The 27,997-nt window shown below is 59.7% G+C and overlaps 2 protein-coding genes across 6 annotated transcripts in view; one reads left to right on the top strand and one right to left on the bottom strand.

The window, feature by feature from the left end:
- The first annotated feature begins 1,485 nt into the window (after window positions 1-1,485).
- On the top strand, window positions 1,486-4,602 carry IRF7 (interferon regulatory factor 7). Its single transcript, XM_040638802.1, is given in 11 exon segments — window positions 1,486-1,627; window positions 1,861-2,151; window positions 2,236-2,398; window positions 2,489-2,699; window positions 2,950-3,005; window positions 3,100-3,307; window positions 3,461-3,538; window positions 3,618-4,026; window positions 4,028-4,125; window positions 4,212-4,330; window positions 4,401-4,602. Coding segments are annotated over 10 exon segments (1,518 nt in total). The 5' UTR covers window positions 1,486-1,627; window positions 1,861-2,131; the 3' UTR covers window positions 4,557-4,602.
- A 168-nt stretch (window positions 4,603-4,770) lies between these two features.
- Window positions 4,771-27,997, bottom strand: part of PHRF1 (PHD and ring finger domains 1) — a 29,646-nt gene continuing 6,419 nt past the window's right edge. For 2 of the 5 annotated variants that reach the window (XM_040639739.1, XM_040639740.1), the window contains exons 5-19: window positions 25,163-25,389; window positions 22,706-22,789; window positions 21,216-21,334; window positions 17,562-17,659; window positions 17,197-17,372; window positions 16,398-16,527; window positions 13,143-13,270; window positions 11,786-11,967; window positions 11,315-11,434; window positions 10,655-10,809; window positions 6,938-9,535; window positions 6,516-6,673; window positions 6,106-6,369; window positions 5,903-6,031; window positions 4,771-5,498 (exon numbers count right to left, since the gene is read on the bottom strand). In XM_040639739.1, the coding sequence (XP_040495673.1) occupies window positions 5,355-5,498; window positions 5,903-6,031; window positions 6,106-6,369; window positions 6,516-6,673; window positions 6,938-9,535; window positions 10,655-10,809; window positions 11,315-11,434; window positions 11,786-11,967; window positions 13,143-13,270; window positions 16,398-16,527; window positions 17,197-17,372; window positions 17,562-17,659; window positions 21,216-21,334; window positions 22,706-22,789; window positions 25,163-25,389 (4,712 nt within the window). In that variant the 3' untranslated portion in view covers window positions 4,771-5,354. The remainder of the gene's footprint in view (window positions 5,499-5,902; window positions 6,032-6,105; window positions 6,370-6,515; window positions 6,674-6,937; window positions 9,536-10,654; window positions 10,810-11,314; window positions 11,435-11,785; window positions 11,968-13,142; window positions 13,271-16,397; window positions 16,528-17,196; window positions 17,373-17,561; window positions 17,660-21,215; window positions 21,335-22,705; window positions 22,790-25,162; window positions 25,390-27,997) is intronic. The other 3 variants (XM_040639741.1, XM_040639743.1, XM_040639742.1) reach the window with 3 other exon arrangements.

Genomic DNA, 27,997 nt, shown 5'->3' on the forward strand with positions numbered 1-27,997 from the left:
GCCACCGCGCACAATAAAGCGACAATTTCCAAGCTCTCTGCGCGCGAGTCGGCGGCCGGGATGCGCAGCACTCCCCCCCTCCGCCCCCAGCAGCTGCCGGCCGTGGGAGGTGACGGTGTGCCCCCCCTCCCCCGCCAGTCCCCGGGTCCGCCGCGGCCGCGCCGGGTGCGCGCTGGGACCTCCCCCTGCCCCTGCCTGGAGCGCAGCGCCATTTCCCGTAAACCACCTGCTGCGCCTGCCCGGGGGGCTTCCCAGGCTAGTGCCAGCTGTTGGGGAGAAGTTCCTCTCCTGGTCTAGCCATGGCCGGGCGGAGGAGGGGGCACCCTGCCCTGCGGATCCCTCACCTCCCCACCTGCCATGGAGATTCTTGGCCTGGGGGAAACTGAGGCGCCACTCTCAGGAACACTCATTTTGGAGAGCAAGTTCCCTGGAGACCTTCCAGGGGGTTACAGCCAGTGGGACTGTGAGGTCGTGTGGGGGCAGTAAACACCCAGGGGTCGGTGGGAAGAGGCACCTGGCCTGTGACCTGTGGCTCGGTGCAGGGGCTCGCCCGAGTGACAGGACCTGGGAGTGGCAGCTACAGGTCATGGGCCAGGCTGGCAGGTGGGGCAGGTTGGCCAGGGCCAGGGCCGTGAGGGGAACCAGAGCCACAGAGTGGGGGACAGAGCCCCCTCTTCTGGCTTCCTCAGGGGAGGACCGCAGGCAGGACTTCCTCCCTGACCGCCACCACACTGTCCCTTGTAGGTCATTGGTGTTTTTCCTAATGAAAAGGCAGCACGAATTCCTTTCCAAATGCCTTGTCCTCAGGGGTACATGAGTATTCTTGTCTGAACAATTCTCATTAAGATTCCAAAGGCGGTGGTGTGGGGGCGCCTGGTTGGCTCCGTCATTACCCAGTGGACTCACTCTGGATTTCTGCTTGGGTCATGGGGTCATGGTCTCAGGCTCCGGGCATCCAGCCAGGGTAGGGCTCCACAGTCGGCAGGGAGTCCACGTGGAGACCCTCCCCCTCTGCTCGCCTGCTCACAAGCTCTCTAATAAATAAATCTTAAAAAAAAAAAATCCCAGTGGGGTGCTGAGCTGGTTCACTTGGTTGAGCGCCCCACTCTTGATCTCAGCTGGGGTCTTGATGGTGAGAGCCACAGGTTGGGCTCCAGTCTGGGCGTGGAGCTACTTAAAAAAAGAAAAAGAAAAAATCCAAACGGTAGGGCTGCCACTTGCCCCACGCCCTCGTCCATGACCCACTTTCCTGGAAAAAAGAAGAGCCTGGTTTTGTGAGGGGTCTTCAGCTTACCCCACTGCCTCTCCACCCCCATTAGCTGCCAGTGGCCCCCTGCCCTGACCCTGCATGTGCAGGGGGTGCTCCTTGAGGGAGAGGAGTGACTGAACCCCGCAGGACCGGCCACTCCTGCCATCCCTGCACGCCCCCCGCGGGTACCCAGGAACCGGAGCGGGGGGCCTGGGGAACTCGTCCTTCCCCCCAACACACGGAACCGGCCGCCAGAGCACGTGACTTCCTCGGCGGCCCCTGCAGCTCCGGCCCGCCCCCCGGCGCGTCCCCATAAAAGCGCTTGCTCCCGGCCTCTCGGGGACGCGAACGTTCCCGCCCGGACGGCCCGGCACGCAGGTACTCGGAGCCCCTGGCCCGCGTGGAGCGCGAGAGCGGGGCAGCGCAGGGCGGTGACCGCGTGGGTCGTTCCGGGCGTCGGGGCGGGATGGAAAGGTGGGGGTTGCCCCGCCGACGGAGCCCTCACCTCCCGGCTTAGGGCTTAGGTTTCGCTTTCCCGGCGCGCGCGGTTTCGCTTTCCCGGCGCCCCGGGCACGCCCCAGCCAGCGGCCGATCTGGTGCTGTCTCCGCAGGGCCCCGCCAGCGCCCTCCCGCCCGGGTCTGGGCGCCGGCTCAACACCGGTGCCTTCCTGTGTGCGCCCGCACACCGTGGTCACACCGGTGCCACGGCTGCCCAGAGCCTCACACGTCGGCAACGCCGTGGCCATCACCCCCCCGCCGCGGCTGTGGTCGGACACCTGTGACAGCGGGGCCACGCGCGAGCGGCGCTCCCCACCTGTGCTGACTCCCCCCACCCCGCCGAGGGCCCACCTGCCTCTCCGCGCCAGTGCTTTGCAGGGAGCGATGGCCGAGGCTCCGGAGAGGTGAGCGCCCGTCCCGCCACCCGGGTGCGCGGCCACACCACCTGGCCGCCCGCACCCTGACCCGGCCCGTCGCCCCACCCGCAGGGGCCCCCCGCGCCTGCTGTTCGGAGACTGGCTTCTGGGGGAGGTCAGCAGCGGCCGATACGAAGGCCTGCGGTGGCTGGACGCGGCCCGCACGCGCTTCCGCGTGCCCTGGAAGCACTTCGCGCGGAAAGACCTGGGGGAGGCGGATTCACGCATCTTCAAGGTGGGACCCTCGCCCAGTCGGGGGTGGGGGAGGGCCGGCCCCGGCCCTGCCCCGCGCCCCCAGGCTCACACCTTCTATCCCTCTCCCCAGGCCTGGGCTGTCGCGCGCGGCAGGTGGCCGCCCAGCAGCAGCAGCGGCGGTGACCAGTTGACCCTTGAGCGCACACTCCGTGCCAGCTGGAAAACCAACTTCCGCTGTGCGCTACGCAGCACGCAGCGTTTCGTGATGCTGCAAGACAGCTCGGGGGACCCCACTGACCCGCATAAAGTGTACGGGCTCAGCTCCAAGCTGGGGTGGAGAGGTGAGGCGCCCCAGGGGAGGGCAGAGACACGGTGCTGAGGGGCACAGGGACTCTGCTCTGTCCTGGAGACAGCCTCTGGAGCAGATTCGTGCTTTCAGAAACTGGCCTGGAAGAGGCTGGTGCCAGGCTGTTGGGGGGTGGGGGGGAAGCTGATTTGGCCTGCTGGGATTAATGGTGGGGAGTGCATACCCAAATGGCCCACTCCAGAGTCTCATCCCACACTCTCCCGATCCCAATTCTCCGTCGGAAGGTGCGGGCATTCACCAGGGGGAGGAGAAGGCCCTTGAAGATGCCCTGCCCTCGATGGTAAGATTGTTCTGCCCTCCTTGCTCCCAGGTGGGGCTGCCACTTCTCACTGGGGCTGGGGAGCTGCTTACGCTGGCCCTCTCTTTCCCCGCAGGGTGGGTTTCCTAGGTCATGCCTGGCAGGAGACGCTGGTGAGAGCCCAGGGCTCGGGCTGAGACCTGAGCCATGTGCCCCAAGCCCCCTCTTTAGCCCAGCTGGCAACGCTGGGGACCTCTTGCTCCAGGCTCTACAGCAGAGCTGCCTGGAGGACCATCTGCTGGAAGCTGCATGGGGGGCGGAGCCAGCCCCCCCAGAGGCTCCTGGTGAGAGGCTGTGTCGGATGGGGGTGCTCGGCCTTGCAGGGCTCCATGCCAGGGGGGAGGAGCAGGCAGGATGGCAGAGTCCTTGTGGAGAGGGAGAAGGTGGGGGGTGGCTGGGCCCACACAGCTGTTCCCAACCGTCATTCTCCTCCTCAGGCCCAGAGCTCCCGGAAATGGAGCCATCCCTGCCAAGGGCAGTAGAGCTGGCCCCCATGCACCAGGCCCAGGTGACAGGTGAGAGGAGCTGGGGAGGGGGGTGCGTGAGGGAGGGAGAGGCTGGGGGACCAGGTGCCAGCTCCAGCCTTCCTCCCAGATGCAGCCCTGGAGCCCTGGCAGCCCTCTCGAGGGACGGAGCCCTGCCCCCCAGTGCAGTGTGAGCAGGACTTGTCCAGGGCTCAGTGCTCACGCCTCCCCAGCAGCCCAGTAGAGCTTCCAGCCTCAGGCCCGGATGTACATCATGTACAAGGTGCCACCGGTGCTTGCAGGAGGTGGTGTGGCACCCCAGCTTTGTGCTCCTGTACGGACTCTCCAAGTTCCAATGTTGTACGGCCACAGCGCTCCAGGCACGGTGCTTCTCCCGAGCTCTGGCGCCTGAAGCTCCCTGACCAGAAGCAGCTGCACTACACCGAGAAGCTGCTGCAGCACGTGGCCCCTGGGCTGCAGCTGGAGTTCAGGGCAGCGCTGTGGGCCCGGGCGCCGGGCAAATGCAAGTCTATGTGGGGGTCGTGCGCCTCCAGCCTCCGCCAGCCCCTCCATACCCCCCCGCCTGCTGCAAAGGAACCAGGACACCCCCATCTTCGACTTCGGCACCTTCTTCCGAGGTCAGTGATGCATGTGATGTGGGGCCGTGTGGTCCCCACCCCGTCCTGTCCTGCTGGGCCCTGCTCACCGCAGTCCTATCCTGCAGAGATGATGGAGTTCCGGGCTCGCCGGCGTCGGGGCTCCCCACACTACACCATCTACCTGGGCTTTGGGCAGGACCTGTCAGCTGGGAGGCCCAAGGAGAAGAGCCTGGTCCTGGTGAAGGTGAGGCATGGGGTCCTGGGGGCAAGGCTGCATGCAGCCCCCGTCCGGCCTGACGACACCCTCCCCACAGCTGGAGCCACGGCTGTGCCGGGCGCACCTGGAGTGCGTGCAGCGAGAAGGGGTGTCCTCCCTGGACAGCAGCAGCCTCGGCCTCTGCCTGTCCAGCTCCAACAGCCTCTACGAAGACCTTGAGCACTTCCTCATGGAGGTGGGGCAGCCGGCCTGAGGGCCACACCCCTCTCTTCAAGCTAATAAAAAGGACTTGAGACTCAGTGCTGGTGTCCTGACCCGGGGCGGGCTCAGGGTTGGGGCTGGAGCTCAGAAGGGGCACCACAGACCTCCTGGGAGCCCACAAGACCTACAGGCCCAGCAAGGGAGGTGACCACCGCTGCACCCACCCGCTCTCCGCTGTCTTCACAATGAAGAAACAGGCCACACACTTTAGAGCCAACAAACTCTACTTAAAGAATACAAAATGCTCTGGGGACAGCAGATGTTTGCTCTCGCAGGTGTGCTGGGGAGAGGGGCATCAGGAATGGCCAACTCTGTGCCATGCGCAGGCGCCCCCACCCCCGCCTCCCAAATCCACTAACACTGCACTCTGCCTCGTGGGAGGCGGCAAACGTGAGTGTCGTGTACAGAGCAGAGTAACAGAAAAGTGGGCAATGGCCTTCCCTTGTTCCTCTAGAAAATAAAATCAGGCCATCCGTGAGAAGGGTCAAGGAGCTCCTTCCACCCCCAGCTCCCTGCTGATCACCAAAGGCTTCGCCTTTCAAGTACTGAGTCAATCAAGAAGTTTCTAAAGATAATCCATTTTTGATAAATTAGAACACAATGGAAACAGTGTGTATCTATAATATACATATAAAAAAGTCCAGTTTTAAACTGTGAGCAGGACAGGTGCACAGACCATATGTGATCACGGGAACCCTGAATACAGGAGTGCTGGCTGGGTGTCTTCAGAGGTTTCTGCTACTGCCACTCCAACAGAACCACTCGGGGACGGGGGCCGGCGCGCCCGGCCTCAGCTCTCGGTGCCCTGGGCAGGCGCCTCCTCGCCGGCCTCGGCCCTCCGGTGCCGGCGCATGTGTCTGTACTTGTCCACATAGGCCTTGACCAGGTTGCCCACCTTCACGGGGTTGATCTCTCCGCTCTTGCTGTGGCATATCTGGGGGCGTGGGGGAGAGGCACAAATGACCCGGACGTCCACGGGGTCCCCATCACAAGACGCACAGCACGACGCACATCCCCCTGCTGGGGCCGCCTCACACGGCAGCCGGAGACGTGTGGCCAGCGTGCCACAGATCAGGCCCTGATGCCCCGGGCCTGAGAACCGTCCAGCTCCCGGGCTCTTGCTTTCCCACTTGCAAGCATTATGCACCTGTTACTCGCCCACTCGACAAGCAACAGGGACGCGGTCCGTCCCCTCACAAACACCGACGCTTACTCACCCCGCGCGTCCACGTGCTCCCGTGACAGGAGGACGGCAGTGGCCTCTGGCCGCACCACCCTGGGCCGGTACCGAGGGTCTGGGTCAGCGGGACGCAGCACGGACCACCCACCCGCACCCACCTTCTGCACGGCCTTGCGAAGGATGTCCTTGTACTCCTGCTTGGTCACGTCCCTCCTCTGGTAGAAGGGCTTGATGGCCAGCTTCACCTCCTCCACCGCCCGCTCCTGCACGTGCAGCTTCTTCAGGTACTGCGGGAAGCGCGCGTGTGACCGCCCTGCCTGGGGGCCGCGCAGCCCGCGCACGGGGGGGCGGCCCCACTCACCTCCTCGTTCTTGGCCTTCTCTGCGGCGGCAGGCCTGGGAGCGGCCGTCCTCTCCTCGGAGTTGCTGGCGCCAGTGGCGTAACAGGCTGGCTCGGCGGCTGTGGTCAGGGCGGTGGGCGCTGGGGCCGGGCTCTGTGAGACCCCGCAGCTCGCCAGGGGAAGGCTCCCCTGCAGGATAAACTGGACTGTGGGCTGGCTGGCTGCTGCGTATGGCGGGAGGCTCACGGGCAGAGCTGGGGCGGGAGGCAGGTTGGGGGTATAAACCTGGACAGAAAGGCAGACGGCTCAGGGCAGCACTCCCACCCCCACGGCAGGAAGAGCCCCGGCCAGAGAGGGAAGTCCTCAGCCCCAGCCCGGCACAGCCCGTGTGGCCTGGCGCCAGACCACATCCCTCCAGCCCAGGCACCCACCTGAGAAGGCTCAGCGTCGGGGAAGCCAGACTCTGGAAGTGCATAACCAGGCGGAGGGAGCTCAGAGAAGGATGCCTGCTGGAACCCCACCGAGGGGCCCATGTCTTCTGTTTCCCAGACCCCTTCCCGGGGCTTCTGGGGCCGGTGAAGCGGCGTCCCTGAGGGCCAACATAGGGGAGGTGGGTGCTCTGTGGCCACCCTGGGCCAGAAGCTGCTTCCTGGCTGGAAAATTCCAGAAAAGCATCCCAGCAGCAAGGACCACAGGCCAGGCTGCAGCCACCTCCCTGCCTCATAGCCTACGCTGCCTGAGTGACCAAAGAGGTCCCGTGCAACCCCCCCCACACACCAGTGGCCACTCGGGGCCATCCTCCCACGCTGCCCCGGTCCACCCCCAGGAGTGCCCGCGGGAACACCCTACTCACGCAGGCCTCGGTCCTCGGCAGGGGCACCGCTCTCTGCCTCCTGGAGGTTCCAGGTGACTCTCTTCACCAGGGCTTTAGCCCGCAGCAAGGGGGTCTGAGAGGGGCCTTCCTCCTTCCCCACGGGCACCCCGCCCCCAGGCTGGCTCCCCAGGGTGCTGGGCAGCACGGCAGCCCCAGCTGCGTCCTGCTGGAGCGGGGGCTTCTCCTCGGGGCCCGGAGCCCGGGGCGGGGGCTGCGCGGCATCTTCACCGTGGATCAGCGACACCTCCCGCCTGATGACAGCCACGGCCAGGCTGGTATCCTGTGGCCGGCTGGCCAGGGGCACGGGAGGGTTGGGCGGGAAGGCTCGCTCTGGGGAGGAGTCTGTGCTCTCCGGGGAGGGTGGGGAACTCATGTCATCCAGCTGCATGAAGAAGGCTTCGCTGGAAAAATCCTCGAAGACGTGCCCCGCCTCAACAGAGTCGCCGTAATCAAGGTCCTCGGGTGGACACTCCGCTGGTGCCTCTGGAACCGCCTTGTGGGCTTCGGCCTCCGCCGGGGAGGCGTCTGCTCCCACTGAGGCCAGTACTGAGGCCGGTGGCCTGGCTGGCTGCTCCCTGTCAGGCTTCTGCTCCTCCTGGGGAGCCGGTGCCAACTTCTTCTCTGGGGAGCGAGGCCTCGGCCGCTTCTCATGGGATCGAGGGCGCTGATGCTCCCGGGACCTATGCTCTGTGCTTGGCGACCTTGGTGACCTGGACCTACGCTTCCTCCTCTCATGGGAACCCCACCTGGTTCGGGGCCGCTCCCAGCTCCTCTCCCGCGGGTGCCGGTGCCTCCGGCCTCTCTCCAGGCTGCTGGGGGGTGAGCACTCCCTCCCCCGAGACCTGGACCCTGACCGCCTCCGCTTCCTCCTTCTGCTCTCCCTGCGTTCGTGGGAGGAGCTGCCGGGGCTGCCTGAGCGGGACCTGGACCGCCGCCGGCCATGGCTCCAGGAGTCCCTCTTCCTCCTCCTGCCCTCATCCTTTGCCTTCTTCCGCTTGGCTCGCTCGTGGCTGCTGGAGTGGTCGCTGGAAGACCTCTGGCCCCGGGACTTGGTCTGCTGCCTCTTGGGGTGGTCCTCACCCACTGGTGGTGACGCCGACCGTGAGCTCCTGTCCCCAGAGCGGGAACCTGAGCGGGAGCCCGAGCGGGTCCTCCTGTGCTCCCTGGCACTGGCCCGCTTCCTCTTGGCTTTCTTCCTGCCACGGGAGCTGGACGTGGAGCGGGAGCAGGATGGGGACCTCAGCTCCACGATCCTGTGGGTGGTCGTCTGCAGTGCGTCCGGGCTGGGCGGGGCCTCTGGCTCTGCTACAGTCACACAGGTCACCGTCCGCTCCTCGGAGCCAAAGAAGGTACTGCAGGGCAGCTGGTCCTTATCTTCCCAAGGCTCCTGTGGGGACAGCCTCTGTGCCCGGGAGGCTGAGCCCTGGCCCTCGGCAGCCCCTTTGCCCAGCCCCTCGCACTCCAGGTCGGAGGTCCCCTCAGCAGCCCCCGCGCCCCGGAGCTCGAGCCCGCTGGAGGAAGGCCCCTGAGAGGGCTCGGGCTCCGTCCCAAAGACAGTCTCCACCGTGTAGGAGGTGACGCAGCGCACAGTCTGCAACGTTGGGGCCTTTGGGCTATTGATGGAGATGGTGCGTGTGATCTCAGAGGGCAGGAGGCCAGAGCCCAGGCGCTCAGGGCTGCTGCCGGCAGAACTGGAGTCGGAGCCTGTGGGGTCAAAGGGGTCGTAGATCTCACTCTTGAGCTGTTTGGTCTTCCTGATGGAGAACAGGGGCGAGGGGTTCTCTTTCCTTTGCACCTTATTGTCGACAGGCCGGAACGTGTTACAAAAGCCAGGGTTGCAGAGTCTGCCGGAATGTGCCGTGTTCCCGGGAATATTGATCCTGAAGCTCTCGAAGGTCGAGCTGACACCCTTCCCCTTCGAGGGTCCCAGCGAGGCAGGGGACTGGGAGCCGCCCCCTGAGTGCGGGCCAGGCTCTTGTGGGCCCCTGCTGCTGGGTTCGCCCTCTGCTCGGGCACCATGGCCAGGCTGCCCAGGGCCCTCCCTGCCCGTGAGCCGGCTGATGCAGGAGCTGGGGATCTCAGCACGCTGCTCGCTGGTGGGGGCCACATCCCCCTGTCTGCCACCGCTGTCCTCCCTCCTGACCTTTGGTATCCTCGGTAGCTCAGAGATGTCGGGCCTCCTGGGAGCTGGCTTCAGGGCCTGGCCCAGCAGCACGCCGGCAGGTGGCAAGTGAGAACAGCTACCAGAGGTCTTTGAGGATGCAGAGCTGGGGGGCAGAGTGTGCCGGCCGTCACCATCACATCGGGGCTTGTCTCTCGGCTTTAAGCCAGGCCCGCACACGCCTGACAGGTTCTGAGTGTGACCGGACGGAGGGGTCACTGACGAGTCCAGTCTCACAGTCGCCCCAGCCGTGAGCGCGGGGACACGGGAGGGCGCTGGCCCGCCATAACAGCTCAGCCCCACGCTCTGCAGCCCACTTCCTGAGTGCGGCGCTCTGGGCTGCAGGCAGGCCCCAGGCCCAGGGAGCTTCCCTGCTTGGGACAAGCCGCCTGTGCTCCGAGGGAAGGAAACAGGTGCTGAAAGACAAGAGGGCGAGTGGCCATCAGTCCCCACCACCCCCTTTATGAAGCGCAGTCCATCGTCTCACTCAGATCACAATGGCTTTCTCCTAAAAGCTGTGCTTTTAAACGCCTATTCCCGGGGCATCTGGGTGGCTCAGTTGGTGAAGCGTCTGCCTCCGGCTCAGGTCATGATCCCACGGTCCTGGGATCGAGCCCTGTGTCGGGCTGGGGCTCCTGCTTCTCCCTCTGCCTCCGCCCCCCTGGCTCGTGCGCCTGCTCTCTCAAATAAATAAATAAATAAATAAATAAATGCCTATTTCCACTTGCTCCCTGAGCTAGGCCTCTGTGCACCTGGGGGCCCGGGGACAGTGCCTGGGGCTCACTTGCCACTGTGGGTACTTTCTCTTGTGTTTCACAGTTGTGCTCTGTGGCCACGGAAAGTGCCCCTGCCAGTTACAGATGCTTGTCACAAAGGGGGGGGGCCAGGAGGGGCACAGCCTACCCCATCCTCCACGGCTGGGCAACCCCCACCACAGAAACCTTCCAGGGCCTGGATACATGGGGGAGGGCTGCACAGGGGCTGGTTCCATGGCTCTGTGAGAACACACACCAGCCACATTACGGCCATGGAGGGTCTGTGGGCTGGCCCTGAAACCCTGTCGTCACCTAAACCATCAGCCTGTAAACTCCATTCAAAAAGGCACGTAGAATTAATGGAGCAGAACTCAGAAAACTGGGGGCGCCTGGGTGGCACAGCGGTTAAGCATCTGCCTTCGGCTCAGGGCGTGATCCTGGCGATCTGGGATCGAGCCCCACATCAGGCTCTTCTGCTATGAGCCTGCTTCTTCCTCTCCCACTCCCCCTGCTTGTGTTCCCTCTCTCGCTGGCTGTCTCTATCTCTGTCGAATAAATAAATAAAATCTTAAAAAAAAAAAAAAAAGAACTCAGAAAACTGCGCCCCTTCACGTCCATCTTGAACTGAGAAGGCACTCAGTCCCCCAACTGTCTCATCTACTGCTCGCTCAGAAACAGGGAGAACCGGTGGGTCACATGACCCCCGCAGCGTCCCGGAGTGTCAAGGCAGAGAGGGTGTCCCCGCGGACACTGCTGGGCTTTGTGCAGCAGCCACCTCACCTGCTCTCTTGGCGCTGAGGGAGCCGTCCCGGTGGATGATGACGTCCGCGCCATTCATCATCAGGAGGGTCTGGCCCGACAGGATGCTCCCCACCAGGTCTGGGACGGGCGCCTCGTCCACTTCTGGCTCAGGTGCCGTAGCAGGAACGCTCCTCCTGCAGGTGCAGACCCACTGCTGCCTCCCCAAGCCCAAGACCCTCGAGCCAGGCAGGTGCCCCCCCAGCTCCCCGGCACCCCCCAGGTCCAGGCTGCCATACGTAGAAGAGGCTGCCTGCTGGGCCCCCAGATGTGGAGCACATCAGACCATCCAGCAGCTCTGACAACAGGAAAGCAGGCTGTTTGGAGGTGAAACCATCTGATGCTTCTGATCCCCACTGCCACCAACAGCAAGGCTGTTAACCGGTGTCACTGGGTTGCTGGTTTGTTTGATGGTGAAACAGAAGGAAACAATCCAGCCAGGGGGTGGCAGTGCCAACAGCAGCTCCGTGGCAGAGGGGGACAGAGGCGGCCTAAGCACACGTGGCTACTCGCCCCCGGCTGGCGCCCGGCAGACCGTGGCCCGCCACTCCATCCTCATGACCTCGACTGCAGCACTTCCTCCCGGGCTAGGAGGAGCACCAGGCCAATTTGGAGCCCCGCTGGCCCCACCCCAGCACACACCTGGAGAGCCCCATGGCCACGGGCCTGGCCACAGGCCGGTGAGAACGCAGCGCTGACTGGGACAGAACCCTCCGCTTGGCGCTCAAAGGGGAAGCAGGGTTCGCAGACTGCTCTTCACTGCTGGCGAGAACACACGGGCCAAAGGAACGGTGACCCCACACAGAAGGCCCAGGGAGACCCCCAGCCCCTCCTCAACTGCACACATGGCAGCACCTGTGCCCCCACACTGAACATGGGACCCATGGAGTGGCTTCCTGTTGGCAAGTGCCCAAGCCTCTGAATGGGCACAGGGCAGGTGGAGCACACGTGCAAGATAGACCTTTCTCCACGTGAGCAGATGAGAACGTATAGAGTTCTACACACCACCTACGTGAGTCTGAAAAGGAGTCAGGAATCGTCACCCTCATGGTACAAACACAAAATCTGAGGCCACTGCCAATGTAGAAAAGAGGAAGGTCCCCCTGCAGTTACCTGTCAAAGGGGTCCAGCTCATAGGGATCTCCGAAGAGCGACAGAGAGGCCACTCCGATGTCTGCACGCATCAGCCCCAGAGAGGGGTCTGCTGGCTTGTGCACAGACGGGATGCAGGCTCCGCAGGCCGGACCCCGGAGGCCCAGCGTCCGTGCAATGCGGGAGCGAGCTGTGGCTTCATTCTGAACCGAAGTCCCAGAGGGAAAGGAATGATGAGCAAGACGGGAGCTAAAGGCTCCAGAAACACCACGCAGCAAGCTGCGTAAATGCCACACCAGAGCCCAAGGGCTTCACGTGGGTAACGGTAACATTCTAAAGGTGTTACGCCAACAGAGCTAACGAACACATCCCAACATCCCCCATCTACACACCGCAGAAGCACCTGCAGGAACCGGGCACACCCGCTGCAGGCCGTGTTCGATTCTGAGCACAAATTCACAAGCAGCAGGACCAACCACCCAGGTGATGACTGACTTGACACCTGCGGAGGGGTGCTGAGGGGACCCGCAGGTGTGCCACCAGCGCCCACGTGTGGCCATCCCTCCAGGAATTCCGCCGGAATAAACCACCAAAGCAGCTGCTCACATACTCCATGTAAAACGGAAGCGTAGGCTTCCATAAGCGTAAACTGTACGCATTTACATTCATCAGGCAATGACAACAATTTTGGGTATAAATTCCCATATGGATGCGGCAAACACCTGAACGATGGCCACAACTGAGCTCTTTATGTTTCACGCATTAACGTGCTTTCAGCATCCCTCCCCGGAGCTGCAGTGAGGACAATACTTTGGAGCAGGGACATGCGACACGGGCTGCACACACACAAGGAGGGGCCCCACGCTGAAAACCTGGTGGCCAGAGAACTGGAGGACGAGGAACAGCCTCAAGTGGGCAGTGCTCACAGGTGACCCACTCCAGTACCTCCGGCAGGACAAGACCACTCAGGCTGAAAACCCAGTCGCACGTCCCAGCCGGCATCCCTCTCTCGACTCTCCCCCACCCTCCCAGCTCCCAGTGGGCTCCCACACACCAGCTAACAACCCGCTCGCCTCCCTGACAAGCTGGTGGCCATGGCCCTGCTGCCTCCACACCCTCTGGCCTGCCTGACCCTCTGCACGGGGCCCACCCCTCGGATGCCAGGAGTCATACACAACCCCTCAGGACGTCCCGCTCCAAAGGGTCCTGGAAAATCTCTTGTCCCAGCCCCATCTTCAATGTGTGCTGCAGAAATGTTCATTTTCATCAGGGGATCTCTAAGTCAATACAGAACAAGGAGGCTTTTTCTGTGCATCCCACCACCTGGCTGCACAAGGGAACTGACCCGCACAGTGGGAACACTACCCTCCAAGGCTACCTTTGACTTTCTCCCTTTTCTCTTCTTCACGCGACTCTGACGTCTCTTAGCCCCTGTCCCGGAGCTCCTGCTTTTCACAGACGATCTGGACTGCGTCTTCCTTCTTCCCGACACTTTCTTCCGTCTTCCTACAAAAAGCACTTTGAGAATCTGTGCTTTCCTGTGTGCCCTGCGGCCCCCCGCCCAGCCCGTGGGCGTCCCCCCAAGGATGCACCGTACAACTGGTACACAGACAACTGTGTGCACTGGCTTGGGGTTGTTACACGGAGAAATAAGCCATAATTTAAAAACCAGTGTCTCCCCATGGAGGAGCGAGAGGGGGAAGGAAGGCAGTGCAGAGCAACATGCACACCCGACTTCTGTCACCAGGAAATATTTCACATCGTCACGTAACAAAACGAAATGAAAAACCAACCAACCAACCCTGATGGTCCGGAGTAAAATGAAACAAATGGCCCCGGGCGTGTGTCCACTTGATCTAACCACAGAGCACCTATCACGCAACTCTACCAACAGGTCCTAAAGCTTAAACCGCACAAACACCGGGGCTCAGCCCTGGTCAGTCACCTCAGGGACGCTACCACGGGCTCAAGGGGGGCCCTCATTCCGTGACGCTCCAACACGCCCTGGAAACCCACAGGGGCTTCAGCGTGGAAGGAGCGGACTGCACGGAGACGGAGCGATCGGCCCTCGTGACGTATGCCATTAACACATCACACGTATCTAAATCCGTGAGTTCCGAACGCGGCTGACAACCCGAACTGAGCTCGGCGCAGGGTGCTACTTGCACCTCGGTGCTTCTGAGAAGCAAACCAAGGCCTGGATCTTCGTTGTCCCCAAACCCCGCAGGACCGGGAAGCAGCCGGCGCGGGAGGAAAGCCTCTCCTCGCCTTCCTCCGTGAGGTCACGGGGCTGAGTGCGGAGCACCACAAGCAGGCAGGCGACTTGCAAACACAGATCCAGACAAGAGTCCGGCTGAAGCCGAGGGACCTTGGGCTCCGCTGACAGGCTGCAGGCAGGTGAGCATGGCCCGTGGGCCGCCAGACTGGGAGGGGCGCGGACGGCCACCTGGCTCCCTCCACGGTCAAGAGCAGGGACACTCACCAGGCACAGCCCCCAGTGCTGCATGGATCTTGTTCAGTCTGGATTCAAATAAACTAGGGTTTAAAATTCTATCACATTTATGACACAATCAGAACCTTCGACACGGACACGCTATTTCACGGCGTGAGGAATCACCGTTCACCTTCTCAGGTGGCACGAGGGCACTGCGCTTCAGTTGAAAGAAAAAAAGACTGCGTCTTTCAGAAACACATAAGGTATCTCCAGGTAAAACGACGATGACATGAAGGGTCTGCTTCCAAATAGTGTGGGAGGGAGCAGGTGAGGGTGCAGAAGTGAAGTGGAGGCCACAGGACGGCTGAGTGGGGATTCACTATTCGATTCTCCCTATGCCTCCAAAGGTTTGACAGAAGTCTGTAAAAACAAAAAATTCACCAGCAAAGCCAAAATAAAACAAAGCAAAAAACCAAAGAAGACCCCAAAATCAAAAACCACCAGGCAAAATGAAGTCAACAAAGCATAACCAAGGACAGAAGCACTATTCTCAGCTGCCTGAGCACAGGTAACGGGGGTGCGGCCTGTCCTTAGTGGGGTACGCGCTGGGGACAAAAGGAAACCCTTCTGGTCCCGCCTCGAACCACAGCGCTGGCAAGACCTGAAGGTGTTATTCTGAGGCCGTTCTCTGGGGGACGGAGACGGGGTGAGCAGCGGGCGGCAGGAGCTAGCACTGAAACGTGGGACTTCTGACACGAGAAACTAGAGACGCAGATGGGAAACGAGAGGTAAACCCTTAATAGCCTTCACATGAAGTCAACGCCGGCGCGGTGGGTCTCCCAGCTCTGCCCCACCCTTGGCACAGCACAGGCACAGCGCGGCCGCTCCGCATTTTCACCAGCGACAGAGCCGGACAGCACCGGGTCCCGGCCCGGCAGTGGGGACACAGGGCAAGGCAGGGCACGTCACACAGAGCCCACGGTCACAACACAGGCCCACAGGCACGGCGCAGACAGCAACCATCCCCAGGGCTGGGGAGGACGTACGGCACTCGGCTCTCGTGCTGCTGATGGGGGTGGAGAACCATGTAACCTTAGCCGCACCTTTACCCAATGAGCCCACGGTCCGGTCTTCCCCTTCCCCAAGAGAAACCAAACACCTGCTGCGAGACACTGATTCAAGGCCATTCAGAACATCCGCAGCATCTCTGTCTGTAATAGCCTTGCACAGAGCACAACCCAAGTGACCCCGGCAGGAAACCGCGTCAACAAATTGTGGCGTGCTCGTGTAATGCTGATGTTCCTCGACAACAAACAGGAACAAATCAATCACGGACACACAACTACACCGCTGAGTGACAAACCAGCACACGCGTTCAAGATCTCACGAACGTCTTGTTACACAAAGTCTGAAAACAGGCAAAACTAACGTCTAGTGCGAAGAAGGATGCCAGGGCTGCGCCGGGGGCACCGGCTGGGAAGGGCTGGGCTGGGTGGGGTGGGAGTCCTCGCTGTCAAACCTGCATCAATACAGTTGATGCCAAAAGACCTCAGATCCGCGAGGCCACAGTGACTTAAACGGATGACCGACGGGGAGAAGGAGAGCTCTCCATAGGAGCCCAGGCCAACTGAAGAATGGCGCAAGAGCCTGACACTCGAAGCCACCGCCACGCTCGGCGGGGAGGACGTGTGTGAGGACCTGGACACGCGCCACCCCAGGGCTTCTCCCCAGAAGGTACCTACTGATACCAGGCAAGGATGGGACTTACTAGGACAAAATCACCAGAACCAACACAGAAAAGGACAAGAAACCAGTGGATTAATCATTTCAACAGCTCCCACAGAGAAAAGCCCAGAACAGGGTCTTCCTGGTACACTGTTGCATTCAGGGGGAAAAGGGGCAGTCCTGCCAAAAAGTCCTGTGGAACGCTTCCTGACCAAACACGGCTCGGCGGAGTCGCCCGGATGTGCACGCACAGACCTCACGGCCTGCGGTGGCTGTTCAGACAGACAGACAGAGCACATCAGACCCGCCTGGCCTGGAGGAGCTTCCGTGCGGTATTTCTGTGACCTGAAAAACCAGCTTGCAGAACCTGACGTGGCTCTAGGGGTGAAGCTCCTGGGGGGCGAGCACGTGGCCTGCTGCTTCTTAGGGACATACGCACACAGCCCGCAGCCGAGCCACCACACCTGGGCTTACCTGCTCTCCTCCTGCGCTTGGCAGGGGCTCGGGGCGCCACAGGGCGCTGATACACAGCAGTGCTCAGACCAGCAGCGACGGCCTCGATGGTCTCGTCCAGCAGAGAAGACATCAGGTACCGTGGGACATGCTACATGGCAAGGGGGGGTGCCGTCAGCGGGGTGATCGCCCTCAGGCTTCTCATGCATCTCCCTGTGCCTCGCAGAGAACTCCGGGCAGGATCCCAGCAGGGGCGGCACCACCTGGGAGGCCTGGAGAGGCCCCGTGCCAGCCCCCGCCAAGCTAACCACAGAAGCTGGCTGCCCTCAGCCTAGCGGGTGTCCCTTTCTTGCTTCTGACAGGAAGAGCTGAGAGCTTCCTGCAGGCACTAGGGGCCCTGGGAGGGCCTCCTGAGAAGCAAGTGCGGGGCGAGGATGAAGGATGAGGGTGAGGCAGGCGGTGAGGAGAGGACCCCACAGCCAGGGCCGACTCAGCTCGCCGTGCTGGTGCAGAGCGGGCTCACATGGCAAAGGGGGGGGCACGGCACAGGCTGGGAGCCAGGAAGGAAGAAATCAAGAGATGGGACACGGGGCACTGGGTGCACACAGGAGGAAGTGAGGAAGGACTGCAGGCATCTGTGATGGGGGCATGGGGTACCAGCCCCCACAAAGTCCTCCGAGCCCCTCTCCATCAGCCCGACGCTTTCCCTGGGTAAGCAGCCAGACTTCAGAGAAAGCTGTCACTGCCCCTCCCAGTGCTGCCTGTGGCCGGTGTTGCTACAGGGGGCAGGACTGGCACCCTCAGCCTCGTGCACACCCACCTGGATCCTCCTGGCAGTGGAGATCCGGTTCCGGTTCACGGTTGCTCGGACCCTCTCGCTCTGCCGTGTCCTGGCGATAGCACGGGTCCTCCCTGCATGGGGCCGAAGCCGGCTGGTGGTGGGCACCACATCAGCCAAGAGCAGGGAGACCTCCTCCTCACTCACAGGACCTGCATCTGGGAAGAAAGAAAATCCTGCACCGATTTTCTGTGGCCGATGGCATCTCCCCGGGGCCTGCGCTGCCCTGAATCAACAGACCCCACATACAGCCATACAGCTGCCCTGACAGAAAGCCCTACAAGTTCTCCCCGAAGAAGAGAAGCCCCTCTGAGCGCTCCCGGCCCGGGAGGGAGGTGGTGCCTTACCAGCAGCGGGAGCAGCTCCAGGCGCGGCACATTCTGGACAGAACCATTCATCTACTGGCACCTCCTGGAGAGGAGGGTCCAAACATTCCATGTGGTACCTACAGGACCAAGAGGGTGGCAGACAAGTGTTTCAGCATCACCGTTACAACCGAGTGAGCCACCGACAGCCACCAAACGTGTCCCAAGACTGTAATGCCGGTGCAACAGACTGAGTTGTGTCCCCCCCAGGCCGTGTGTTGAAGCCCTAATGCCCAAAGTGACTGCATTTGGAGATGGGGTCTCTGGGCAGGGCGGGGCGGTTGTGAGGTTAAATGAGGTCCTGAGGGTGGGGCCCTGACCCATGTACCAGGGTCCTCAGGAGAGCGAGGGACCCAGTGCTCCCTCTCCCCAGTGGAGGAAAGGCCACAAGCACATAGCAGGAAGGTACTCCCGGCTGCCTGGAACATCTCACCAGACCTGACCCTGGGGACACTGCTCAGAGGTCCATGTACATCAGACAAGGAGACACTAGGCTGCTATGTTCCTGCAGTCCTTCCCCAGGCATGTTGGGCGTCTCTGCCCTCCAAAGGGGGCCCAATGGTCCCTGAACCCTCCACAGGAGGCCTCCTGCGTGGAGGGACTGACTTAAGTGGCGAAGTGACCCAGGGCAGCTCTGTCCTGTGGGGAACACGTGGCTGACCGTGGCAGGTGTCTTGCACCTGCCTGCACCTGGAGGCTCATCTCTGGTTGGTTATGAGACCTCAGCTTGTCCTTCCCCACCCCATCGTGACTCGGCAGCCCTAAGAATTTCAAATGTTGGCACTGCACACGTCACAATGCAGTCTGAGGGGCTAACGGAGAAAGGGAGGTTTTGTTCGCTGAGTAGACGAAAATGTGGCCCAAGCAGGGTCTTCCAGTTGCTTCGATCCAGCCTTCAAGGACAGCAGTTTGGGAAGAGTCACTTAACTGCTGGCATGGGCTGCCCATGCCAGCCTTCTCCAAGCCTCATGCCAAGACCCCACACAGCCCTGAGCCAGACAAAAACCCATGTGGACACCCCACTACCTCCCTGAAGACTGGAGTCCCGATTCAGTGCAGCTTCACAACCACGTACTGCTCACAGTGCTGGAGTGTGAGTGTCCAGTGAGCCAGGACAGGGGGAGACCCTCGCCCGTGAGCCCCTTGCTGGGACCTCACGTGAGGACCACAGGGATGGAAGCGCGGGCTAGGGAGGCCCTTCCTGGAATGTAGCCCAGCAAGCCCAGGACAGCGTCGAGTCCTGGGGAGCACCCCAACACCCCAAGTAGATCCCAGCCTCAGAAGACCCTTCCCTACGTGGTCTCAGGAATAGAATCAAGAATTCTGCAGCTTCTCACAAAGCATTCCAACATGGTTCACTTGATGTTCTCCTCGGCCAAGTTCCAGGGCCTCGAGTGGAGGCCGCCAGTGTGACAGGAGCCCGGCCCGGCCAGTCTGCATCAAGTGCAGCCTCTCCACGGGGAAGACTGGTTATGGACTCACACTGAGAGAGGGCCACATCAGTGGCCACCAGGATGGGGGCGAAGCTCCCATGCTGAGCACAGCGCTCTGCGGGGCAGGCGTAGCCCCCCAGAACCGACCCCTGCCTGCAAGGAAGCCGCAGCGATGGGACGCGGGGACGTCCTCAGTGGTTTCCCTAGTGACCAAATACCTATACGTTAAATTGCAAATTTAAAAAAATCAGAGACAATCTGTACCTTACTTCCTGTAACAGTGAAAGGATCGGTTATACACATTCATGCATCTATAGCCTTGTGATTCCACTTCCAAGAGGAAAGGAGTAGTTTCTGACTTGACTGTTAAAGATACAAGACGATGACAGGAAGACTCAGCACGGGGCACATACGAACAGTGTAAGGGCGCCTGGATGGACAAGATCACTCTATTTATCAGTCTTAGTGTTTTAGATTCATCAAGATTTTTATATACTTCAGTTGCTTGTTACCTGCTAATTAATTCAAGCACACAAAAAAGAAAAATCAATACATTAAATTTATGAATGTACCTTACAACAGTAAGAAAAAAAAATTAACGAAGTTCTAAAAAATCCCTAAAAGTCACCGTCTAGTTATTAGGATTAAGAACGACCCTGGCGTAAAGAATTGAGCACCGTGGGCCCAATTCAAAAGTGGCAGGAAAACAACAAGACCTTGTGATCGAACGTTCCAACAGCCTCACCCGGGCTCACCAGCCACCTTGGAGACCACCAGAAGGCACCTAAGTCTAGCATCCAGCTGGAGGGCCCTGGGCTGCAGAGGTGAGGCCAGTGACAAGCACCACAGACAGTCCTTCCCACCTCGAATGGCCTCTCCTGCTGCATCCAGCTGTTCCAGGCCAGAGCGCCCACAAACACAGGGGAAGGACTGGTTTTGCATGCGAGCCGAGCTGAGTGCTGAGCTGCCCACCGGCCCCGGGACCCAGGAGGCTGTATTTCCTCAGCTTCCTGCCTGCACTCTGTCAAGGCAGTAAACTAGGCACAGGGATGGTAAGAGCAGAGACTGGCTTTGAGGGTTTGCAGGACACCCAAGGCACCCCTCTCCTGTCCTCCAGACTCATAGCAACCAATGAGCTGCGAGCAATCAGACAGGACAACTCCCAGGGCCCCCAGCTGGAGCATCCCATTAGTGGAGCGTTCACAAGGCACGCATGCAGGCAGCCACTCGTGAGAGGGGAGACCAGATAGAGTGTGTGAGTCGAGAGGGTGGCTCCGGAGAGGTAGGGTCCTGGGAGCTGCCTGAGAAAGGTAAACGCACAGTGTGTGGCATTTGTCTGGGGAGTGAGCATGTGGCAAACTGAGCTCCACGCAGGAGGCACTGGGTAGGGAGGCCTTGGGCAGGGTCAAAGCCAGGGCCAGTGTGCAAAAGGGACAAACTCGAGCACCTCCAAGGCCAGCTCTGGGCCATCAGGGCTCGGGACCTCTTGCCTTGTGCTGCTTCTCAGCCCAACCCTCAAAAGGGCTACCTATTGCCCAAGACGAAGTTCCAGACCTGCCAGCCTCATGGGATTCTCTCATTGCCACCTCTACCCCGAGAGGCTGCCACAACCCCTCACCGCAAGCTTACAGCATTAGAATTCTGCAGACATTCAGCGACAGCCCCGCGGGGATCCCTGAGAAGAGGAACCTTGACGGAAGGAGGCCGGGGAAAGGCTCCAGGAGCCAGGACCTGCAGAACACGGGGTCACCCGACCTCACAGAAGGCAGGGTCCCGCACACGTCCTCTGCCTGGGCCTCTGGGCCTGCTGGCTGGCCCCACAGCCCCCACTTCTCGTGTTTCCCCGGCTTCTGTCTTGATGCATCACGTGCATCTCTCTAAGTAGCCTCAGAGTATTTGGGGGAACAGGCAGAGGGTACACATAGTGGTGAATAAAAGAGCCTGGGAGGCCTGCTGGCTACCACGAAGCGGCCTGGGACTCAGGTGTTCCAAACACAGGGCGCTTGGCCTCAGTGACCACAGCAGCAAACAGCTGTGGGTCTGAAGCACAGAACAGCATTCCCACGGGACTGCCCTCTAACAGGTTCATTTAAATGCCAGTCTCAGAGGCTGGGCTCGGCAGTTCAGAGTGACTTCCCACTCGTCAGGGACTCGGGACAGAAGTGGCTTCCAGAGCTGCTGTGAGGGGGGACCCCATGCTCACCCGGCGTCACAGCCGTCACAGAGGAGCAGACGGTCCTCCCGGTCACTCCTGCCGCACACCTCACAGAAGGTTGGGTCTTCCTCCTCGTCGTCTCCCGCTCTGGCGTTCTCCACCGGAATCTGAAAGCAGAAAAGCCCTGCTGGTCACATGGCAGGTGAAGCCCGACCTGCAGAGCCAAAGCAGACCGAGCAGCTTCTCCCCCACAGGAAGGTCCCAAAGCAGGGTGCACTGGGGGGGACAAGCCAGGACACCGGCGCTGGACACGTGAAGAGGGAAGCAGGATAAAACCAGGAGGCTTTTCTCCTCTCAAGAACCGCCGTATGACCAAGCAAAGACATGGAGACACAGATGCCAAATCCCGGCCCACAACCATGCAGCTGCGCTGGGACAGTCACAGCCGCGCATGGAGCAGGCCGTCGACATGCAGGCTCAGAGGTACGGTCCTCTAGGCTTCCGCTAGCCAAGCCTTCACGTGTGCAAGGTCTGCACTCCCTTCAAATGGGATGCCAACTCCGTCCCCCGCCCGTCTCCCCACACTGTGGGGCACAGCCTCTGCTCCTCTCTTCCCTCTGTGTCAGCACTCGCTTGGCCTTTTCTCCAGAGCCGGGGGGTGGTGGTGGGGTGGTGGTCAGGGTCCTCTCCAGCCTCCTGCACCGTGGGTGCTGGACTTGGAGTCACCCTTGGGTCTTCTCCAGCTGGGCTCGCTCATGTGCCACTTGGACCTCTCTGCACACACAGCAAGAGCTCAGTGTCCACATGCTGCACTGGCGGATACTCCAGGGAAGTGAAGGCTGCCTGCGTGACATGGGAACAGGCCCCTGCTTCCAGGGAAGGAGAGCAGAGCGTCTGGGACAGGGGACACCACAGCTGCCCCCTGCAGCACACACCTGAGCCCAGCACGACACCGAGCCTACAGAGGGCCTAAGTCCCCGTGCATCTATGGCTTTGTAACCTTTGTAAAGAAAACAGCAGGTCTACAGCTACAAGCTAAGACACGTCTAAGGCGTGTCTCCAAGTCTCTGGGACGCTCCTCAGCAAAAGAAGGAAGACTCATGAAGGCCCTTCGAGCCTCTACAAAGCAGACAAGCAAAAGCAAGCACCTACAAGCAAAGTAGAACTTCTTAGCCCTGCCTGTGCGTGACCCCTGCCCAGCACTATCGGGTGTGTGGTCTGCCCCATGGCCGTTGTGGCGGAAGAGGAGAGAAGCTGTGAGATGTTGAAAAGGCACGAGGGAGCGGGGAGGAGGAAGTCTGAGAAACTGCCACCATCTGCCTTCCCACCCAGAGCCCTCGGACGAGGCAGCACCCCCACCGACTGGCTTCACAGCTTCACGCTGCAGATGTTTTAGTGGATTTCTAAAAAGCACTTAACCTATGTTTACTCACTTCAGGAAAACAGATCAACCTCTGAAAGCACATTCTCCCATTAGACAGGGACCAATGTAACAAGGCATGGGGGGGGGGGTTCTCGACCAAAGCATCTACACTTACCTTCTTCAGAATTTTACCACCAAACCGGGCTCGAATACAAATACATTTAAATATAGTTCGATCGACCGGACAGGAATTGGCATTCTGTAAGAAACAAAAATTGTATCAGGATCCCGTAGGATCATTTTCACCATGAACACCACACTCAGAATAAAGAACTCCCTCGGAAGTCAAAACTCCACTGTGCGCTGGTCATCGCATCTCTGCTGAACACTCCCTCCGATCCGAGAGGGACAGGGGCTCCCACCCTCCCCGGTCTCTGGTCTGACCTTCCGGCACCTGTGCTGCTGTCTCATGGTGGAACCACACTCCCAACTACTTCTGCTCGCGCTGCCCTCGTGTAAATCCTCCTGGCTGCTCCCACATGGAGTTAAGAGTCCTTCCCTGTCCTGACAGATGCCCTGCATTTTCTTCCGAAGGCTTCTGATCTTGAATCCAGGTGGTGCTGTGTGGTGTCGTGAGCTGGGCCCTCTCTCTCCATCTCTCACACTCATCTATGGCGAGCCCCACTCCCTTTCCTGTGAGATGCTACCTGCTGTCCGCTGCGTGTGGCCTGCCCTTCAAGCCCCACCACACCCCCGGGGCCTGGTCTCCATTCCCGGAGCAATTCCGGCGTAGTCGCTATCATCTTATAAATCTTAATATACAGTAGGTGACTTCTCCCTTTCTCAAAGGGACCGTCAATTCTTGGTATTTGCTTTCCCCCTCCATGAATTTCACGCCTGTAGGGCTCTGGAAGCTCCAGGCAGGACGGGTGAACTGGTAGCACCACGGCCATCTCTCTGAGCTGGGACGTCCCTTCCAGAAAGTGCTCTGTCTTCACTCAGTCTCAACTGTTTTAGAAAAGCTCTTTAAAGGTCTCACATGTCTTTTTTATGACTTACTTCTGAGTATAACTTTTCATCTTTGTTAATCCTGTGCCCAGCAATCTCGCCGAGCTTCATATTCTGACAGTTCACTTGTAAAACACCTACGTTGACAACCTTGTTATTTGCAAAGAATACCTTTTCCTACATGACGCTTCTACCTTTATTTTCACTTCCACTATCCAGTATGATACCAACAAGACAACGAGCACCTTGTCATAGTCCTCAATTTACAAGGCTTTGCTTGGCAAAAAAATCTAAACCTTGGGGCGCCTGGGTGGCTCAGTCGTTAAGCGTCTGCCTTCGGCTCAGGGCGTGATCCCGGCGTTCCGGGATCGAGCCCCATGTCAGGCTCCTCTGCTGGGAGCCTGCTTCTTCCTCTCCCACTCCCCTGCTGTGTTCCCTCTCTCGCTGGCTGTCTGTCAAATAAATGAATAAAATCTAAAAAAAAAAAAAAAAATCTAAACCTTAATCTAACCTGTGCCACCAATCCAGGGCCATGCGGCGGAAGTGCCAGGGGCAGGGGAGCCCTCAAACCACACCACAGCGAGGCAGCAGACGTGTGGCCGCGAGGGCCGCATGAACGCGGCTGAGGCCCAAACAAACTTCCAAGCTCTCTGGGAAAAAGGGGAGCAGGCCTGGGGCTAGGGCCTATGGGGTTACTGTGAACCTCGCTGGGGGAGGTGGTGGTGTGGAGGTCCACTGCCTCCACACAGCGTCTGTGTTGGTGAAGTTCCAGGCTGGGCAGAGAGCAGACTAACAGTGCCTGACGACGGTGACAGGCAGGAGGTGGGGGCACACATCACCCCTCCTGTCCTCTTCTATGTCTTTGAAATTTTTCACAATAAGAAGTTTAAAAAGTAGGAAGAGGGTTATTGCTTCTCAAGTTCACCATGAGGGGCGCCCGGGTGGCTCAGCTGGTGAAGCGTCTGCCTTCGGCTCAGGTCATGATCTCAGGGTCCTGGGATTGAGCTCCATATCGGGCTCTCTGCTCAGCAGGAAGCTTGCTTCTCCCTCTCCTCCCCACTTATGCTGTCTCTTTCTCAAATAAATAAATAAATAAATAAATAAATAAATAAAATCTTTAAAAAAAATTAAATGAAGTTCATCGGGAAATGTACCGTGTATTTCTGATAAATTCCCTTCATCTGTTTTAACGCTGGCTCCCTTCACTGCTGGTCGTCACGACTCAGTGCCCAGTTGAATCTCGTGCTCCCATCTATGAGATGATTCCATCCAGTGGGGCCACAGCACACCGGGCTGACTCTGCCAGCCATAGATTGCCCCTAGGTCATTTAGGGTTTCTGCAGACAGGTTCCCCAAGGGATACTGACCCAGAAATAAACCCCCTCTCTCCTGCCTCCTCATCCCATGCTCCACGAGCACATCACCCCACAGTGAGCTTTACTGGCAACCCCACGAGCCAAGAGCACACCAATCAAAGCAAAGACCAGGCTAGGACCCAACCTTACGGCCTCAATTTCTACTGTAGATCAGAGAGCACCACCTGGCAACTGACAGGGTCACTTATAAACGGAGAGAGGTCATCCCAAAGGAAGGAAGAACCCGAGAGAGAAGCCGCCTCCCTCACCTTGGACCATTCGACAATACAATCCAGGCAGAAATAATGGGCACAGTTCTCCGGCGTCCCCACAGCCTGGTCCCTGAAGGTGTTGAGACAAATCGGGCAGCTCTCGGAATCATCATCAGAATTAAATGCGCCATTGGCTTCCAACTTCCCCTGAGCGTCTACCACAGCCACTAATGCCTCCATGCCCTCTTCTCCTCTTCCTCCTTCTTCTTCAGAATCTTCAGAACCTTGAAAAAGAAGAAACGCAACTTTGTGAGCTGGAGCACTGGAAGCAAGCAGGCTACAGCCGCGCTCAGGAAGGCGTGTTTCCAAATCCCACACTGCAGAGACAGACACCTTTCCCGCAGCCCTGCCAGCACACCCATCACTGGGCACCTCACCTGAAGCGGCTCCCAAGCTAAGAGGACAGGACACCGGCTGAGCGGCCACGCCAGCTCTGCAAACGTCTACCTTGGTGCAGACTCCGAACCCCACCATCCGGCGAGCTCCCGGGGCCCGTCCCCACCTGACACGTGCCCCGAACCCCACCACCAGGCCAGCTCCCGGGGGCCCGTCCCCACCTGACATGTGCCCCGAACCCCACCATCCGGCCAGCTCCCGGGGCCCGTCCCCACCTGACACGTGCCCCGAACCCTGCCATCCGGCCAGCTCCCGGTGGCCCGTCCCCACCTGACACGTGCCCCGAACCCCGCCATCCGGCCAGCTCCTGGGGCCCGACCCCACCTGACACGTGCCCCGAAACCCGCCATCTGGCCAGCTCCCGGGGGCTGTCCCCACCTGACACTAGCCCCGAACCCCGCCATCAGGCCAGCTCCCGGGGCCCGTCCCCACCTGACACGTGCCCCTCATCAGCACAGCAGCGTCCAGATCGTGACACCCCCCCGCCCCCGCAAAACCCTCCTCAAAACAAGGTGTTAACAAACCAACTGCTGCCAAGTGAGACCTTCCTTATAGGTCTATTGTTCTTTCTTTGGGGATGTAGGGACTATGGATTCCTAACTAGGCACTTTGGCTGTAACAGTTGTGCTCAATTTCTGAGAGATTCTGGGGCTGGGGCCTGACCAGCAGAAAAGGAGACGCTTTCAGTCCAACATAGCAGCTGATGCGTGCATTTCGTCTTCTCTCCCTCCCAAAATCCACCAGAGATTCAAATTCACCTGCACCAGAGGTGTGGCAGGCAGCGTCCTCACACGGCCCCAGGACACCACGCCATCGAACCCCTCCCAGGGTGGACGGAACCAGGGCCTCACCTAGGAACCTGCTGCTGCCTCAGGGCCCAGGGAAGGACCCCCTGTTGGCCTAACCTAATCAGGTGTGCCCTTGAAAAGCCGTTTCCCCCGCTGGTTGCAGAGAATGAAGTCAGGGGATGTGTGCCCGCAGGCGTGGAAGCAAGCTGGGGGTGTGAACTGTCCATCAAGGGGGCAGCCTCTAGTAGCTGAGGACAGTCCCCGGCCAACAGCCAGCCAGAAGCCAAGACTTCAGCCCTACTCCCTCAAGGCTCTGAATTCTGCCAACAAGCAGTGCTGTCACAGGAGGACCCCAAGCCTCAGATGGGCACCGTGGCCCCGTGACCCATGATGTCAGTGAGTGAGACTGGAGCAAAGGCCAGCAACCCACACCTGGACTGCTAACCCTGGAAACACTGAGATTATGAGCACACTGCTCTGAGCTGCTGGGTCTGTGACAGTTCGTTACACAGCAAGAAAAAAAACTAAGGAAATTGGTATGCAAAAATTTTGGAAAAGGGCAGATGAGAAGTGAGAAAGGGCTTTTCTCAGCTTTCCTCCTTTGTGATGTGCCACGTGAGCGGAATAGGCTGAAACCAGGTGATCAGATTCTCCCTGTGGAACTCTGAAAGGCAAAGAACTGGCCATCTGAGAGCCACGAGACCCTTGTGCAGCACCTGGGCACACCAAGCAATGGCCCTGAAGTCTCTGAGGGACAGTGACCAGCAGTGACGGGAGTGGTGAAGACCTGTGCAGGTGCAGAGGCCCTGAGCCATCTACCTCCATCTACCCCTCAGGGGCTGCTGGCGATGGTCCCGACTCAACAAGGGATCACAGTGAGGAATGTGCAGACAAGTGCACTGGCCTGGCTTGGCCGCAGGCCTGAAATCCCCAGTACAGATGAGTGCAGGGTCCCCAAGAAGAGCACGGCCTATGCTCGAGCCAGAGATGGGGGTGCCTTGGGGCTGCACCCTGCACAGGCCACTGTGACTCACGGTTCCACGTCCATCACAGCTCCCTGTGGAGCAGTACATGCTTGGCCTGGAGAGCTGGGCTAAAACCACAGATCAGAGCCCTAAGTTCTCAGTTTTTGTGGTAAGACTTAAACAGATAATATATTTTCTTAAAGATTTTTTAAAAAAGATCTTATTTATTTGTCAGAAAAAGAGAAAGCACAAGCAGCAGGAGCAGCAGGAGTGCAGGAGGCAGAGGGAGAAGCAGACTCCCCGCTGAGCAAGGAGCCCGATTTGGGACTTGATCCCAGGACCCTGAGATCGTGACCTGAGCCAAAGGCAGAGGCTCAACCGAATGAGCTACTCAGGTGTCCCAATAATATGTATTTTTAAAGATTTATTTATATGAGGGGCGCCTGGATGGCTCAGATGGTTAAGTGTCTGCCTTCAGCTCAGGTCGTGATCCCAGGGTTCTGGGATCGAGCCTCACGTCAGGCTCCCAGCTCAGCAGGGAGGCTGCTTCTCTCTCTGCCTCTCTCCCCTGCTCATGCTCTCTCTCTCTCTCTCTCTCAAATGAATAAATAAAATCTTAAAAAAAGAAAAAAGATTTATTTGATAGGGAGAGAGAGCGTGCATGCGTACATGTTTGTGCAAGC

This window comes from Ursus maritimus, unplaced genomic scaffold, assembly GCF_017311325.1.
Source record: "Ursus maritimus isolate PB19 unplaced genomic scaffold, ASM1731132v1 scaffold_23, whole genome shotgun sequence".
Classification (NCBI taxonomy): domain Eukaryota; kingdom Metazoa; phylum Chordata; class Mammalia; order Carnivora; family Ursidae; genus Ursus; species Ursus maritimus.